The sequence below is a fragment of the Hesperophylax consimilis genome, chromosome 27 (genome assembly GCF_061612785.1).
Source record: "Hesperophylax consimilis isolate HC1 chromosome 27, BYU_Hcon_1.0, whole genome shotgun sequence".
NCBI classification, from domain to species: Eukaryota; Metazoa; Arthropoda; class Insecta; order Trichoptera; family Limnephilidae; genus Hesperophylax; species Hesperophylax consimilis.
This window is the reverse complement of record NC_142862.1, coordinates 8,165,904-8,184,670: the sequence shown is the minus strand read 5'-3', so window position 1 is coordinate 8,184,670 and position 18,767 is coordinate 8,165,904. Positions and strand designations below refer to the sequence as shown.

Below are 18,767 nucleotides of genomic sequence, written 5' to 3'. Positions count from 1 at the left end.
GTTCAAATTAACAAGAGAAAAAGCAAACCTCTCCTAATCAACCATGGAGTACCGCAAGAAAGCGTATACGGACCGATATTATTTGTAATATATATCAATGACATCTGTTCACACACCTAGGAATGAGGAGAAAAATCATTAGTTTTGCTGACGACACAGTAATTTTATTTAATGAAAAATATTGGAAAAGTACTTACAAAGAAGCAGAACATAGACTTGGTCTCCTGCAAAACTGGCTTAAGTTGTCCTCACAATTCAAGGAATTACGAAATCACACTTCTAGGTATTGTCTGTTCAGTGACACAATATACATATTTGACACCCTCATATATTTTTAAAATATATGTTCTCCTGGACATGAGTCGCAGTTACAGGGCAAAATCAAACGTCAAGCGTTTATATTACCATTTCTAATGCATGATATTTTAACAAAAATCCAAGTCAGTCAAGGAAGTCAAGAAATTCAATGATAACAAAAAGAGGTTAATATATTTTAAAAAAATCCTTATTATTTTTCGCGACTTTATTGATTGTCTTAGAATTTTTATACCGAAAAGGCGAGGTCTTTTGAATATTTAAAATAATGCTTTTTTTAATATTGTGAATTATGTTTAAAGTCGAGGGTTTGGATCAAAGATATTCGAATATGAGTCTATGATTTGGTAGAAACTTGCTTTAAATATTCTATTCACTGTTGTTTTCGTGAATATTCATTCGAACGCAAATTTTTTAATCAGTAACTAACCCACTTCCCGACGTTCACAGCCCTTGAGGTGATTTTTCACAAAAACGGCGCTCTACAAATTATCAAATTATTATTATTATTATTGTTAACTTCCCGAGTTGAAACTCTGCAGATATACTCGCTGTCGACGAAAATGCATTCCATCATCTTTCAGTGGCAGTCACACGGAAATAAAACTTACTAATATAAAATATTGTTAATTTACTAAACATTTGGTCAAATTATTCGTTCTCCTGTTAATAACGGGACTGCAGGCCATTAACGAATGAATTGACTTTATATAAGTTTCGTAACGCCGTTTTCCGCAGGGGTAGGTAGAGAGGACGGACCGCCAAAAAACTCGGCCTTTGCACACACTCCTTGCCTCATTCACATTCATACATCGTCTCATACATAGGTACTCTTCTATTATTTTGACTTTTGACATGGCTCGAATCAAGTATCTGATTCACTTGGTGGTACCATTTCTTCCTCGGGCGTCCCCGACTTCTGCTACCATTCACATTTGCATCATAAATTCTCCTGACACTCCTTTCTTCGCTCATTCGCTCTACATGCCCAAACCATCTAAGTGTCCCCTTCTTAATCTTAGTCATTATGCTTATATCAATCTTCCACTATTTGCGGAACTTCACATTTTTCACACGATCATACATGTTTTTACTTCACATACGCCTCAGGGATCTCATTTCTGCAGCATTTAGTCTAATTTCATCCTTTCTCTGCCAGTTTCATGCCTCACTTCCATTGTGGACTGTGGACTCCCATTGTGGACTGCTAGCTTCGCTTCTTTGGACATTTTTTTGCTAGCTCCAACAATGTCGTTCAGTCCTCCATGAATGAAGTTACCTGCATTTACCCTTCTTTCGATATCTCTGTCAGCCTTCCCATCTCTCTAGAACATGCTTCCTTAATACAAAAACTCATCCATCTGCTCCAAGTATTCCCCATTCACAACTATATTGCACACTGTTATTGTACTCTCTCTTTCAAACACCATGACTTTAGACTTACTTACATTAATCATTAACTCATTCTTCATACATACTTCGTTCATCCTAGACACGAGAGACTGTAGATCATCTATACTATTAGCAATCAGCACCGCATCATCAGCATACAACAGGCAACATACTTTCACATTACTCAAATTCGTGCCCAATCCTACCTCTTTCAATCCTTGAATGCAATTATCATTGTATATATTAAATAACGGTGGTGACATTACGCAGCCTTGTTTAACACCTTTTGTTTTTTAAAGGTTGATTTCTTCAATTCTAATATAAAATCATCTAAGAAGGATATAAAGTAAATAAATCTAAGCGAAACATTAAATAGACACAGAAAACAAGGTAACGGTCGCAATTGGGAATCCAGAATTTCTGTTTCACCTGGACATGGCCTTTAACCATTTCGCCATGAGACCTGATAACAGTCAATCATTGAAGACGATATTAACGGCTCTCAAACGAAAGATGTGATTCAGAAATGATTCAGCAGCATCTAGGAATTGAACCCAGGACTTCTTCCTTGCCGGGGAAGTGCTCTAAACAAATAACTGAATGATTCACGTTGAAAACAATAATAACTACATTACAAGTCTTAATATATATTTGTTGTTATCATGCTTAATTTGTAGAACTCCATCAACTTCAAGTTTTTATTAATGATTTGCCCCCAAAACATTCAAATTGCCTCCCCGGGGTAAGGCGTGCGCCCCCAATTGAGAAACAATGGGCTAAGGGTTAATTTCCCTTATCCGTATGTTTATTTAAATCGACTAAAAATAGGGAGTTCGACGTAAACTTGTGTTTACATTAAATAATTTACTGTGATTAGTTTTTTTACCAAAACGTTACATATTCAGTATAAAACATGAAGAAGTTACTTTTCAAGAAGACGCAATTTTGTTTATTTATTTATGCTAAAGAATTCGATCTCATGTTGAATAAGTTACGAACATGATGAAAGTTTTGTGTACTTCCAGAAGAGATATTGAATTTCTTCGCAGTACACGATGTCTTGCTCAGGACGGGGTGTTTCAAAAAATTTGAACAATTTACCATATTTCACAGTTTATTTTCAAGTTCTGTGAAGGTTCTATTCAAAGTCTTTCATCATTTCAGGTTTTTGAAACAACTGGCCAATAATGATAACAGAACTTGAATAAATCATCTTTTAATTTTGATGAATTGTTCAAATTCTGCGAAATAACCGGTCCTTAGTATGTCTTTTTTAAAAAGAAAGAGGCAAACGTTCCTTGAGTTCCAAATAATATGATGATTTAATGTATTAAAAACTTCTACTGCCTTCATTATAAGCGAAAAATGCTGATAGGATAGAGGAGTATAACCCACGACGCCAGGGTGGGACCTCGTCGCATTTGTCTACTCAGCTATAAACGGTTAACCTACCTACATATTTTTTTGAAACCTGCCAATGAAAGCCACATTTTTTTTTAAATTAGTTCCACACAGGAGGACCTGAAGAAGACGGTTCCTCAGGGTCTATGTCATCTTTGAGGATGCTGTGTAGAGGATTTTTTAAAGGAAAGGAAGGAGATGAAGATCTGATAATGAAAAAGATAGGGGTGGCTAGGAATCTGGTGTTTAGGTTGTCCAGGAGTGATGGACGTTTGAATTCATCCCTCCCACTACAGTGAAAAGCGAAGTGTCGAGAGAGTCCTGCTAGAGAGGTAAAAATATCTCTCCGAACCAGTCTCTAAATCCGGCCCGTCACACAGTAGGTGGGCAGATGTATCCGCCGCTCAAACCTATTCAATCCTCTCCCCATGAACCCCAGCACCCCTGTCAAGTCACCAAACGTAGTGTATCACTTGAGGTATCAAGTGGTTCACTTCATATCAGAGGTGTTGGTTATCGAATGTAAGTTTCCCAGGGTGACGGTACCCATACTTCGCTTCCCAAATTGATATTTTATAAAACAGTACCTATTTTCCTGCTTGTTCCCGTTTGGTACAGAATGTTCTTCTATTTCAAATGAAAATTGGCATCTCAATACAATGTAATGTATTAAAGTAACAATTTTCTCTTTTTAAACTTACCTGCAAAGAAAACTTCAAACTTCAGTATTCTAGAAAGCGATTTACAAAATAGTTCCAGCGATGCAAGAAGGACTAGACAGAATTAAATATCATTCAATGCATGTTTCTCCGAATTCAAGAAAAGTTTAACGCGTAGAAACGAATGTATGAAGTTAATTTATTTATGCGCTGCCGGAGAATTCCAAAGTTTATGCCTTCAGAGCAATAGCGTAAAATCAATACAAATACTTTGGTGATATATAATTCATTGCAAAATTAAATGTAGGTTACTGAACGAATTGGCTGCATTTTATATATATTTTTTTGGGGGATGCTGTGTTGTGAGTATTTTTAGGGAAAGGAAAGAGGTCTTAAGGGAACCCATATTGTGGGAGGGAGGAAGCACAAATTAATAATAATAATAATACTAATGTTTTTTTGGATATTTGCAGTTCGTTTGGCGAGTCTTCCGGATGTGGACCAGGAAGTCTAGCACAGATGATCGATAAAGCCCCACGTCAATACGATATTGAATAAATCCGTACGGTAGTTAGCGATATTTGCAAGCACGGTCAACGATTGATTATGAGAAATATTCCGACCCACGATAGACAAATTCTAGCGGACCTCCATAGTATCAGACAAGCTTCAGTTAACTGTCAATATACACATCTATTTTAATAATGTCGTTCGTTGCGCAAAATTACTGACTTGTTTATGAATTGAGTTGAACTAACAAAGCTAAGAGCCTAATTGAAAGAATTCACAAAAGCGGCAAGTTTAACTAATTAACTCCCTTTTTAGTGTCAAAAGGTAGGTACGTGTGGACTGCCAATGCATATTTAGGTTAGTATTTCAATTCAACATTGCCAATTTTTACGTAACTTTATGACGTTTTTGAATGTCAGTTTACAGATTGAACTCCAGCGTTGCAAGCGTATGTCGATTTATGATTTATTGCTTCATCAATATCGGTCTGGTTATCAATAGCGTGACCGTGCTCGGGAAATAAATATAAAATCATCGTTAGATAGGCTTATTGATCCGATATTGTAAAGACCCCTGTTGCGAAGAGATCAATACAGCTGTTTCTTTCTTTGAATAATTGGTGAAATGAACACATAATTTCCATCCGACATCGTGATATGTTCAAAAGATTGGTCCTCGTTTTTCTTGCCTGTTATTTATTGCACATAGTCAAGAATTTTTCAGACACGAAGGGGTTCTCGAATTATATATTTTTTTACATTATCTTTACACAGGAGGCCGAAGATAATTTTCTTCAGGGCCTTGTCATCTTTGGTATTGCTAAGTGGAGGGTATTTTTGAGAAGAGGAAGGAGTGAACATGCGTCTCAAAGAGAACTATGTTTTCGGAGGAAGGATCCACAGATGCCATCAAATCTTTCCACAACCGAGCTGTTGAACTCGAGAAAGAGTCGTTAAGACGACCAGTTCTCATATGACAAATGTCAAGCGTGTACAAATTTTTGACGCGCGTTTGGCGTATTTCCCCACTATTCACCGGTGCCAAAGGAATCAATGACGCTAGTTACTCGGAGCATCTTCCATTAAAATACCGGTAGAACCAGAATAGAATTCCCACCTCACACCGCTCAAAAGATTGCAAAGCATTTGTTAAGATCGGGGAATCTAACAAATGAACCGCTACACACAGAGGCAAAAGTTTTTTCAAGTATTTTGGGGCTCCAGACCAGTGGTGGCTGCCAAATTCAACAGTGGGGCTCACTTGCGATTTGCAGAGTATCTGCATGCCCTGTATAGTAGTGAAAAGCTAACTTGACTCTGGCTTCGATGTAGACCTCGCTCCGGAGCTGGTCACTTAGAGTTACACCAAGCATCAATCAATAGAAAGCATGTTTAGAAGATTCCTTTCGTTGAAGGAGACTGGAAAGTCATTTTGCCATCAGTAAGTTAGAGGTTTTTTATTGTGTCTGTCCATGAAACTGTCCATGTCTTCACAACACTATTCTCGCTGTTAACCATTTGATACATACTCACTGCTTTTTGTTTCCTCACTTCGAAGGCTTTTAGTTCCTTCTGTGTTTTATTTTACAGGGTCTACGATTCAGGTGTTATATACGCATGATATTTAGAAGAAAAGGTTATAATTCTAACCATTCCACTATTATCTTTTTCAGGTCTGGTGAAGCTGGGAGTGCACTGCGTTCTTGGGAAAAAGGTTGCCATCAAAATCATCAACAGGGAAAAACTCAGCGAGTCTGTTCTCATGAAGGTCAGTCTAACCTCTTAATCCAATTAATCTAATTAATTAATCAAACTACGTAATGGTGAACTCTCTATCTCTGAGCAATTCCATTCTGCATGCATTTACACATTGTACAACTTACTAACTGGACTACCCAACCACAATAATTAACAACACGCCCTAGACGAACCGCCAAATAACTCGATTTTGGCACACACTTCTTGCCTCATTCACATTCATACATAGGTCTATTATTTTGCCTCTTGACATGGTCTGACTCAAGTATCTGGTTAACTTGAATGTAAAGTATCTGTTGAGTCTTCTCCGACTTTATTTATTAATTGTTACCAAATTTGACATTCATAAAGTTTACATTGGGATGTGCATAGATATTAAAACTCCAATTTAAAATTTGCACAGCGTAAATCAAGTTAACTTGTAACTAAGTGGAGATGATACTAGTGACATAACACAAATAATTATAAGTAAAATAAAATATAATAAAAATAATATCATTATTCAATAATAATAATAAAATAGAAAAAAATATGTCCAATCAAAAAACAGTTGAATTGTACATAAAAAGGAATAGAATGATTATAATAAGAGAATAATATATCTATATTCAGCTATAGAACGAATTAATTTACCTAGAAATTTAGGAGGTAGAGGTATAGTCAAAATAACTTCTTTGAAACCTAATCAGGTAGAAATGCTAAGAACTTTTTTTCCATAGGAAAGTTCATAGCTCAGAAATGCACATAATAATTTGCAAGGCAGATCGAAATATTACCTTTAAATTTATACGATGAGGATGCTAACATTTTTATAAATCCCAACCAGGAATTATTAGATTGCTGGTCAAATAAAATTTTACACGCAAAACACTTCAATTATCTCAACCAAACGTATGTTGACAAATTTTCGTCAAACAAATGGAAAGGAGTATTGGAAAGATACAAATCAAATTGATGATTTATGTAGAAAATATTTGGCTTTTCCGGAAACATTATATAAAGCATCGATGACACGGGGCTAGTTTACAAGCTACAAGCCAGCGAGTTCGCTAGCAGCTTGTAAACTAGCCCCGTGTCATCGGCTTTTTTACAATCTGCTAGTTGACTATCCGATTGTAAAAAAGCAGCGAATAAAATAGAAAGACGGGCTAATTTACTCGCCATTCGCTGGCGTGTTGGCTTATAAGCTAGTTAACTAGCCGTGTGTCATCATCGCTGCTAGTAACTAGTTGCGAGTATCTTTGCGTTTTGGCAGTCATCTATCTTTTATTTTCTAGATTCTTATATTCCATGAAGTGATGATCATTTAAATTTACTGAATTTAAAGTTAATGTTCTTTATACAAATAGAACGGCGTCATATGAGCCTCACAAATTTTACCTCATATGGGTTTATTCAAATATTACCTGGCTTTTATAGACTTAGAGGCCTTGTATTTTCTCGGTAGGGAAAAAATTTGTTACCAAAAAACCCTACTAAAATTGCATTTTTCAACTTAAAAAAATAAACGATAGAATGCAAACAACACGTCACGCAAAATAACACGTGATTCCAACTCGCTAGCTAGTTCGCTACTGAGCGAGTGGAAAGTTTTGTGTGTCATCGACACTCGCTAACTCGCTTACTCGCTAGCTTGTAGACTCGTCGACTAGCAGCTCGTAAACTAGCTCCGTGTCATCGATGCTTTACATTATATCGGAATGTTCTATATTAGCACCGTTCGAGTATACATTTATGAACAATCAAGATTTAAAAATAATTCACCAAAACTTGATTGACTGCCGTAATATAATACCATATTATGAATACGAACCAAATTCCTTTTTAGAAAACGAATTTTATAAAATATATTATGATAAAACTATACTAACAGACCGAACGATTAGTCATAATAGACCCGATATAATTTTACCTGACAAAATTAAAAAATAACTTATATCATTGATGTCGCTATTCCAAATTCCTGTAATATTCAAAAATTTGTTAATGAAAAAATAAGAAAATACACAGATTTAGGAAATGAAATAAAAAGAATTTGACATTCTCAGACTATAAAAATATTACCATTAGTTATTTCGGCTACTGGCATTATACCTAGCTCTCTCATTAAAAATTTAGGCGTATTAGATCTATCAAAAAAATTATATATAAAGATGCAAAAGTCGGTCATTTTGAATACATGTAGGATAAAGAAAGATTTTTTAAATATTTATGCTGAGGGATCAGTAGGATTTATAGGCCCTGTTAGAAGTTCTACCGAGCCGAACCTTCTGATATGAAAATATCTGGAGTCGGTGAATTATTTTCCCATTTGACTTCTGGTGAGTTGACGTGTTGTTCTTGTATTGTTTTGTATTTATTTTGCTTATATAATGCACTTGCATAATGTTGAATGACTAGATGATCATTTGTGGAAAAGTGTGTGGAAGGGTTTAGTTTTTCCTATTGGGAAGATTTAACCCGGACATAAAATCGGAAGTTATTAAAAAATGGTAAGTGGAAGCCTTTAGGGAAACGTGAATATATTAGGAGCTTTTTGTTGTTGCTTGTTTTTGGGGTGTTATGCCGTGTTGCGCTAACTCCTTCTTTAGCCGACGTTTCGGACAGCGTTGCAGTGTCCATCATCAGGGCAGATCCTGGACACTGCAACGCTGTCCGAAACGTCGGCTAAAGAAGGAGTTAGCGCAACACGGCATAACACCCCAAAAACAAACAACTAAAATGCTTTTGGCCGTGAAAATCTAAAAACTTACCATATTAGGAGCTAGTATTTTTCTCCAGTGTGCGTCAATGCTGAAGGATGGAGTGAGGCGGGCTTCCATAGTGAGGATATTTAAAGAGCTGCTTATCCATTCCCTCATTCCTGCCACCCTGGATCTAAGAAGGGCTGCATATCCGGGAACTCGCCCTTCCGTGAACATATGGGAAGCGCTGCAGTATCTGGGGAGACAAAAACTAATTTTCAACTATAAACATGCGAATAGATAGAATACATAACAATTAGATAAAGTTGAGGATTCTCATAACCAGCCTCACTAGGCTAGCGGCTAGCCTGTGTTGAGGCAGTCATATAAAACATAGAATATATGAGGCGTGTTGAAACAAAGACAGCAATCTCCACTTCTTTTCATTTTGAGTAAAATGCAATAAATTTTTTGTATTTTTCCAATACCTTATGTATCACACCAGCTGTTCACACTTTGTATGGGGTGGCGGTTTTAAATATCATATTTCTGGGTCTCTGATTGGCTCAAACAAAAACTGCTGTTTTTGTTCCGTAACCTGAAGGAAATCGCCATGTTTGTTGTGGAACTAAATATTAAAATTCAAAAATGTATGGAATATTCTCGTTTATGCTCCGAAACCTTTGCAGCAGTCGATAGTTTTTTTGATTCTCTATCCATCGCCATATCTAACTCATTTTACACCAATGGTGGAGATTGCTGTCTTTGTTTCAACACGCCTCATATATTGTATAGAACAACAGTATAGAGAAACAGTAGAGAGAAATAATATAGAGAAAGAAAAGAAATAGTAATCATAATACAGCAATTATATAATTTTTGGTTCAAATCTTTTGCCCTGACATCATTTTAGCTTAAAGCTAATAAAAATAATATTTTTTTATACGATGCTGTTTACAAAGATGTCTTTGTCGTCGCGTTATACAATCTACACATTCGAGATATTGGATTGGATTAGGCTTCATTGTTATTGAATACTTTTTCCACCATTCACATTTGCGTCATATTAATTCCTTACCCCAGTTTCTTCGTTCACAAAATAATTATTTGATTCATCTTTTCCTTGGGCGCCCGTTTTTTCTACCCGTAAAGTAGAATGACATTTACATTGTTACTGTTAAAAAACTATATGTTTCGACTCTGTTTCTCAGATAATGCGTTAGGTCTTCCTCGGGCGTCCCAAACTGTATCTACCACTCGCTGCTGTATACCACATTGTTACTTTAAAACAACTACATTCTTCTTCTTTCGTATGGTGGGGGGGTCAGAAAGGGACATCTAGGTCTGCGAGTCAGTCTAGGGCCTCAGGCGTCGCCATGTGAACCTCATCAATCCCGCCGGGGAATGAATGGAGCGGGCATTCGTTGACCACATGTTCGGAGGTCTGCACCGCACCACATTCACACATCGCCGACTCTTCAAGGCCCCATCTGTGCATTATGTGAGGGGAAACTACATTAAATCAACTTGACAAGACTCAGTTCAACTCATTTCAGTGCAGAGATAAAACGATATATTCCTCTAAACACTAATGACACTAAAAAGAACAAACTTTGAAATTTTCTGAGAAATCGGCCAGTCAGTTTTTGAATACACAGTGTTTTCCAATAAGAGGTGTTATTTTGAATAGCCCGCTATTTCGGTAGATGTTACTTTTGATGCTGCAATTTTTTGACATTTGACAAGTAGAAACTACGCCATTAATAAAAATGGAACGATACACGCTTCAACAACGCATTGAAATTATTAAAATTACACATGGTGAAAATTTGGCCGAGAAGGTTCGTAAAACTTGAACATTTTTGGGTCGTCGTGAAGCACCTTGTCGGACCGCAATACAGAAATTGGTGGAAAATTCGAGCTGTTGGGACAACTTAGTGATGTGAAGAATAAAACCAGTGCACGTCGCTTAAGAACAGTCGAGAATATTGCTGCTGTACCCGAAAGTGTTGAAGAAAACCCAGGTTTGTCCATTTCTCATCATTCTTTGGAATTAGGCATTCCACAAACGTCATTACACCGTATTTTGCATGAAGATTTGTGTCTTAAGGCTTATAAAGTTCAGAACACAAAAAATCAAGGCGGCTGATCAAAATAATAATAATAATAATTGGATGACTTGTATAGCGCCGTTTTTGTGCAAAATCACCTCAAGGGCGCAGTAACAACAACACCTCTAAAAAAAATAATACCTCTTATTGGAAAACCCTGTTTAAGCCACACACGTATGGAAATCGCCTTTTATTTATGTGGAAGTCTAAGCGCATTTAGTTTCAGTGAATTTTCTAAGCCTTTTTTTAAAGTCAGTTATTCTCTGATTAATAAATTACACCACTCCCGCATTCCAATATAAAACGGCATAATATCTGGATTGTAATGTGGGTTGGTTAGACAATTTGCCCATTTCTAGAGCAATGTGGAATTTTTCTTCGGCGCTCAGAAATGAGAAAAAATGTGAATTGCTTTCGTCTACTAATATTAATCAATATATCTCTACTAAAAGACATAGACGTCTGAATATCGGTATATACCAACATAAAATGCAGAAAAAAAAACATTTTTAAAAGCCTGAAGAAATATAAGTACTCAATTAAAAAAAGTTTTTCCTGTCTGGATTTTCAACGCAATAGTTTTTATCTCGCAATGTCAAGTCCTACATGAATTCTTTAGTTTTTAAATATTCTTTTATCCCTCTTTGAGAGGCATAGTTTTATCCACTCGAACGATTTTTAGCATTTTATGACAAATTTGCAAAAAACTCTCGAGCGATCGCTTGCTATAATGTGCCAAATTCGTAGAACCTAAACATATGAGATAAACGGTGAAATCTAGGTGGAGTAATTGGCTTTAAACCGCATTATGCAGTTCATGTATGTTTCTATATTAATATTTTGAGGAATGCTATTTGTTGCGTACCGAATCGATTGGTACTCTAGTAATGAACAATCGTGTTTATCACAAGGAATAATAGGAGTAGGAATGAGGTTTTTGGCTTTGTGAATGTTGTGGCTTCATTTGGAAGTGCCGATATTGATCTTGAATGTTCTGTGCATACTAAAGTTTGTATATGTACATCTAGTATTTCACATTTTTAATGGTTAACAAAACGAACGGTTTTTGTATCGCAAATATTTATTGTTTCACTTTTGATAATGTACAGTATTTATTTGATGATTGGTGCTAATAAATTATAATGTTTTCCGATAATTATTACGAGGGGGCGACAAATATGCAACGACGAAAATAACATCAATCATAACAAAAGATACTTGCTTTTTTTTCTTCTATTTTTCAAATCTTCTTGGTTCTTTTTTCGAGGGTAAGACCTTTAGGAAATGGAATTAAAACAAGGGATAGGGCAATTTAGGTAGGAACCGGTTTTTGGAATAACCATAAAAGTGTTTCAATCCTAAACAATATGAATTAAATTGAATGGCGCTCGAGCCGGCGCGGCGGTACAGGTACAATTGTCCCCTCGTATATTTTGTACGTTTTGAAAAATCTCAGCATATCTCATTGTTTTGTCTGTCAAGACAAGATATAGAAACAACGTAAAAATAGAAAAAACCTGTGTAGTTTGCATGCAACCTGTTTGCGAAAAACATTCAGTATCAAAGAAAAATGTATTACTTGTGAAAAAAATGTTGGCATTTCCTTTTAAAATGAATGAACGCACAATTGAACATGTGTGTAAAATAACTTGACCCCTTTATCCCGGGTAAAAAAATGCTTTTAACCCATATTATCCCAAGCATATCTAGACTTGTACGATTTTGATGAAAATTTGGTCTTAGCACCTTATAATGTATGTCATAAAAAATCAATAAAAAAAAATATATAATTTCATTTATTTGCTGAGTTTTGAAACCGATCGATAAATCGATCAGTAGGAATATACCTACGTGGGTTGTATTCATAAGAATGTTACTTATTGTGAAATTAAAAACTGTGTATATACCATACTTTATTATTTTTTATAAAAATTATATATTTTAAAACTGTTTGGAATTAATTAAGACATTGTGTATATGTATGAAATTTATTTTGAATGGAAAACGACAGAACATTTCTGATGTAAAGCGACATTGCACGTTGAACATTTCATAAATGTATTTTTATGACATAATCCACATCGGGTAGATTTAATTTGGTTGACAATGTGATGGGCCTTTCCATCTAGCCTTATAGAGTCTGGAACCCGTTTTATAACAGCCAGTGATGACCTAGGCACCAAAAGTTTACCAACGGAGGTGTTGGATGCTTCTTTCATTAGAAAATATGTCGAAACTATATACCTGGTAAATGATAATAGATCATGACAACTGTTGCCCTTTTTCGATGCTGGGGATATTTTATATAATTGAAAGGCATTGTTCACACACGCATTGAGAGGGAACATAAGTAGTTGCCAATACCATCTCTTCAGCCTAATGGAAATTCGGTAGCACCCCACATTTTGATCTAGGCGATCTACGCCGCCCATATATTTATTATAATTTATAAAACACCTGGGTTGATCAACATCCTTTTTTTGTTTGTCACAAAAACGCTTGACCTTTCCTACAGGTTGTACACCACACTGCGTAGACGCAACCGTAACAATGTTGTTGTCGTTGTATCGAACAAGAGTAATATCAGACATTACATCCGTGATTTGGTTATATGATCCCCTTGGAGTCTTTTTCATCTCCTTTGTATCTTTTAATGGCGCATTATCTACTCTATTCGCCCTGATAGTACCTGTTGCATCATGCCCTAATTTCTTCAGTTCATCTAACAGTGGCAAAGAAGTGAAAAAATTGTCCATATATAGACTATAACTACCAGGTGGCAATTTTTTTAGGAGGTCCAGTACAACAGACGCGCCAACGCCAAGCTCTGGGTGAGTATTTCCAGTGCTAGCTCCTTGGTACAGCTCACCGTATATTATATAGCCGAGACGAGTGCATATAGACCAATTTTTGTACCCAAACCGGATTGGCTTTCCATGTATGTGCTGCTTAGCTCCATGCTTTCCGTAATAGGGAATCATCGATTCATCAATGCTCAAATTTTTGTCGCCGGGATAATATTTTAGCCATCTGTGGTTGAGTAGATTCCAAAGTGGACGAACTTTTCCAAATTTATCATTTGGTGGTAAATTATTATTATCAGCGACATGGAAGTAACGAAGCAAATCTTCAAATCTGTTTCGAGGCATAAGAGATCCTACTACTTGAAAATAGCAATCAATTTGTTGTTCCCAATACATTCGGTACCTCGCCACACTGTTATATCCTGACAGTAATAATATTCCGATAAAATGTTTTATCTCAGTCACAGTAACTCTAAAATTGTGTTTTCCTTTCTGAATGGCATTTTTTTCAGTTTCTGAACGCAACAGCTCAAATACCTCTTCATCAAAAAACAACTCGAAAAATTGTATTGGTGTTTCAACATCTTCAAGGAAACTGGGTATTGTGGTCACTTGTTCAGGCTTATCTGGAATATCTATAGCCCTCCAACGTCTAGATACTGGAACACGTTTTTTTTTCTGCGGAGGTGGTTTTGCTGATGATGTACTAGGCGTAGGTTGGAGAGAGTGATCGTCCAAGAAACTGTCTTCCACGTCAATACAAGTTTCTGTAGCAACAGTGGCCCTAAGTTCAGCTTCTGCTAATAGTTGTTGCCTCGACAAATTATTTATATGGGTAGATTCCTCGTCACCACTATCTTCGTCACTTTTATCATAATTATCTGGTGGAGTAATATAAATATCAGCCGATAAAATATTCGTGTCATCTTCCAGATATGAAATAATTTCATTTACTGACAAACTGTAACAAAAACAACAAAAATATCTAAATAAAACCTTCATATGAATGCATAACAACACACTGGTATATCATCCTACTGATCGAAAAATCGATCACTTTATAAAATACCAATTTTTCTACCCACAATCTATTTTATAATAATTTCAATATGTTACAATATTGTGACAAACATTATTCTTAGTATAAAACCACAAACATAAATAAAATTATATTATAATATACCAAAACTACTTACGTTTTACGACAAGACATATTTTTTAAGAAAAATTGCCTTAGAAACAGTATAAATTGGAATAATATACGCGTGAATTGTGAAACGTCAAAAATGCTGCTTGACAACTAATAGTTTCAGGTGTACCAATATAAAAAAATTAACAACGAATGTGTTCACAATTTCACACAAAAAAATAAAGTATCAACCGATCAAATAAACGATCACTAGGAAGATATGGGTTAATATATGTAATTAATCTAAAAAAAATTAAGAGATTCCACGAAATTTCCGGTAACTAGGACTTCTACAAAACAAAATACAAAAATCTAAACTTCCAAAAGTTAAAAATGTGCCTATTCTTTATCAAAAAAATTAAAATAATTCATACGCCATATTGCGTGGTTGTTGTCTTGTTACATGCATCTATTTGAATTTAACTTTTGTTTTCGGTAATGAATGAATGCAAATCTTGGAAGCAGAAATTAACCCACTTCCCTACGTCCACTTTCAGTGGTAATCACGCACACACACGCGGACATTCATTTCTCTGAAATCGATGACATAACAGCAGTTAATATTAAAAATAAATGTCGGTCCTACCCAATTGGCATTTGGCGAGGTTGGTTGTGAGCTGTGGACTCCAGTTCCTGGGTAGGAAGGTTAATTCCTCAGTCAAAGCAGTTTTTTTTTAGTTTTAAATGACATTCTAAAATCGATGTATTGATTTTTTAAATCAAATTGCCGAACGAAGCCGAGATGTGAAGCTAGTAAAAGCATAAATGTGAAAATGTCGATTAATATTAGACTGTAATTTAATTTCTAAAATTAATTAAGTTGTTATATCGAGGTCTTCCGAAGGGATGACCCTTTGAGTATAATTATGCATTAAATAATTACCCACATCAATTTTGTAACCCGATATGTGGAAACTATCATATATAAAATAATTAGGTACCGTTTCATAATGACGTAGTTAGAATATCAGCGTGAGGTAATTATTTCTACTCGACCGTTTCGCATTTCGTTTGTTAGTAGATTTGTTTGTTCACACCGCTTCCATTTCATAGTGGTGGTAATTATTTACCACCAATACCCTATAATAAACTCACAATACCCTAAAATAAACTCACAATCTTAACGACGTAAGTGAAGAAGCCATGCATAAACATAATTGACGCGCGTCCCTGTTGTATTAGACCGACCCACGGTTGAATTTTCCCTATCAAGAAAAGTGGAAACCTTAACGACATGTATTTATTTTTTTATTGCAAGTAAATTATTTAAAATTTCAAATGATAACAATATGCAGACTTGTAAAAAATTTTTTTTTTGTTATTATTCTACTACTCCATAAATTGAGCTCTGTGTTTGTGGAAGGAGAAGGTTTAGAGTAAGATAATGTTCTAGTGATGTTTTAAACATTAATCAAAAACTTATGAAAAAAATACAAACATAATATTAACAAGGGTACACAAATGAGAAAAATAGTTTTTTAAAGAAAACAAAAATAATATATCTTTTTATAGATAATGTAAGTGTAAGAAAATTAAGGGTACAATATATCATTATCCAATTTTAGGGAATTGTTCATAATTCAAAGTTTCGGTTACACTACACTAATTTTATTTTTGGACAATAATATATTGTACCATCTCACACCTAAATACAAATAGTGGTGCTGAGACGTTTTCGTTCTATACATAGGGATGGCTATTAAGCCATTGGTTTTGAATCTATTTCTTATGCTATCGGAGGGGTGAATTTTATATATAAAATATAACAATAACAACACGACAAAATACACTATTGCATTGCAACACACATAAGCGCAATTACATTGCGAACTCCCCAATACAACGGTTTCACACTATGGGAAACCAATACTTAGGTGATGTCGATATATTTAATATTAACTTTGCGAATTTTGTGGATTACGTAAAAGACTTATTTCAACACTATTCCTAGATGGAAGTTATATTTTTGTAAACCAGTCAAATCGCTGTATTTTTTAATTTATGTAATTGTTATTTTTAATTTTGTTTCTTGCATATATTATTTTTTAATGCAATTTTATTTTTATTATTTCTTTCTCATGTTTCAAAACTGTCATTAAAATTGTACCACCTGCATGTAAAAGCCCTCTGGGCGTTAAATAAATAAATAATAACATAAGTGATTAAGTCGTGTAAAAACAATATTCGGCTCTCGGCCCGACGTAATGGATGGACCTACGGCTGAATTTACCCCAGCAGGCCTAGAAAATTGATATTTCCGTGGGGTTTATTTTAATTATTCCTGATGAACGTATTACTAAGATCTCAGATGTTTCTAGAGGGATCCCTCGGGATGTAACTAATTCATTTTGTAGAAAAATAAAACCTGGTGCTTACCGCTAATTTCATAGTTGAAAGACGTTTTATGAAATTTTCAAATCGTTTTACATAAAATAATTTAATGGTAAGGTACTGTTTTTATTCGCTCTAAATATATATGGATATTATCTTTACGAATTAATCAAGTGTAAATATTGGAATGGATTTGATTGTCAATCAAACGTGACGAAATATGAAACATCACAACCATACCATACCACAAGATATTACGTTTTATTAGTTTTCATTAGAAATTATTTGAATATCGACGAATTGTTTCATTTGATTGATCTGTGGTGGGTTTGCAAATAAGATATTTAATTTGATTTCTGCTGTTGGTATTAGGCGATAATAATCATATTTTAATTAAAAATAAATAATACGTTTTCATAACAAAAGCAAACTTGAAGCACAGTAAACAATATTTAATTTCATTAAAAAAGGAATAATTAATAATCATTCTATGTAATAAATATATTTATTTATTTATTTCACGCTTATTGAGGCTTTTACATATATATATACAAAATATTAACGATTTTATACATGAAAATAGTGCAGGCGACTATTTAAAACAATTGCAGAAAAATAACTATAAAGTCAAAATATCACTGAACTTGATCTAAACAGCATGCAGGCACAAAACATAAAAAATCCAAAATATTTTTTTTTGTTTCAGTTTACAAAATTATTATGTGTTAGTCAAATCAAATTAAATACCTTCATTAAAATCTTCCACTACTTGATGAAAATAACTTCAATAGGGTATGCTTATACAGGGTGTCCGGAAACTCGTAGTACAAGCGGGAAACTGGTGAATCTACATCACATTTGGAGTCGATTTTGTAGTATATATTTTTTTTTATTTGAGCTTTCGTTATCGAGTAAATCGAGTTTGAAGTTGATTTTTTTTTTTTTTTAATCAAATTCTTATAAATTATTACTGAAGATCAAAGTACCCAACTAATTTAAACTGTTTGAAAGTAAAACAAATGAAGAAACTCGGATTTGAAGCATTATTTTGAAATCATCCTTCATTTAACCCGGTGTAATCATAAAATATTTCTGCTCTGCAGGGTTAAAACATCTGTTATTCAACCCTAAACACCAGAAAAAACTTTAACCCTAAAATAGCCGAAAAATATTTTTTTTGGTTTTTTTTTTTTTTTTGAAAATGCTCAAATCAAAAAACTTTATGTTTTTTTGGGTTCCCCATGTGGTGTAGATTCTCCAGTTTCCCGCTTGTACTACGAGTTTCCGGACACCGTGTATATTGAAATTGATGTACTAAATATATCAACAACATCGTAGTATTTGTTTCCTAGCTGTTGAATCCGTCGCATAGGAGTGTGATATTGGGACGTTGAAATAGAATTGCTACAATAATATGGTAGGTATATATGTATGTTATATTTGCGGAAAAATCTATGATTTCGTTACCTTCATAAAATCTCAATTCTGCACTGGTCTGGATGCCCTTTACTTACCTTATAAATTATAATGGCGCTACTCCCCACCAGTGGCGAAAGAGTATAAATATTTGTTTTCAATTACCTTCAAGGTAAACATTTACCACTTTTAACCTAA

At 34.7% G+C, this 18,767-nt stretch overlaps 1 protein-coding gene across 1 annotated transcript in view; it reads left to right on the top strand.

Moving 5' to 3' along the window:
- The window catches only part of sff (BRSK family serine/threonine-protein kinase sugar-free frosting), a 69,733-nt gene that overhangs the window by 9,759 nt on the left and 41,207 nt on the right, over positions 1–18,767 (top strand). The window contains exon 3 of the mRNA XM_089648282.1: positions 5,950–6,044. Within this exon, the coding sequence (XP_089504408.1) occupies positions 5,950–6,044 (95 nt within the window). The remainder of the gene's footprint in view (positions 1–5,949; positions 6,045–18,767) is intronic.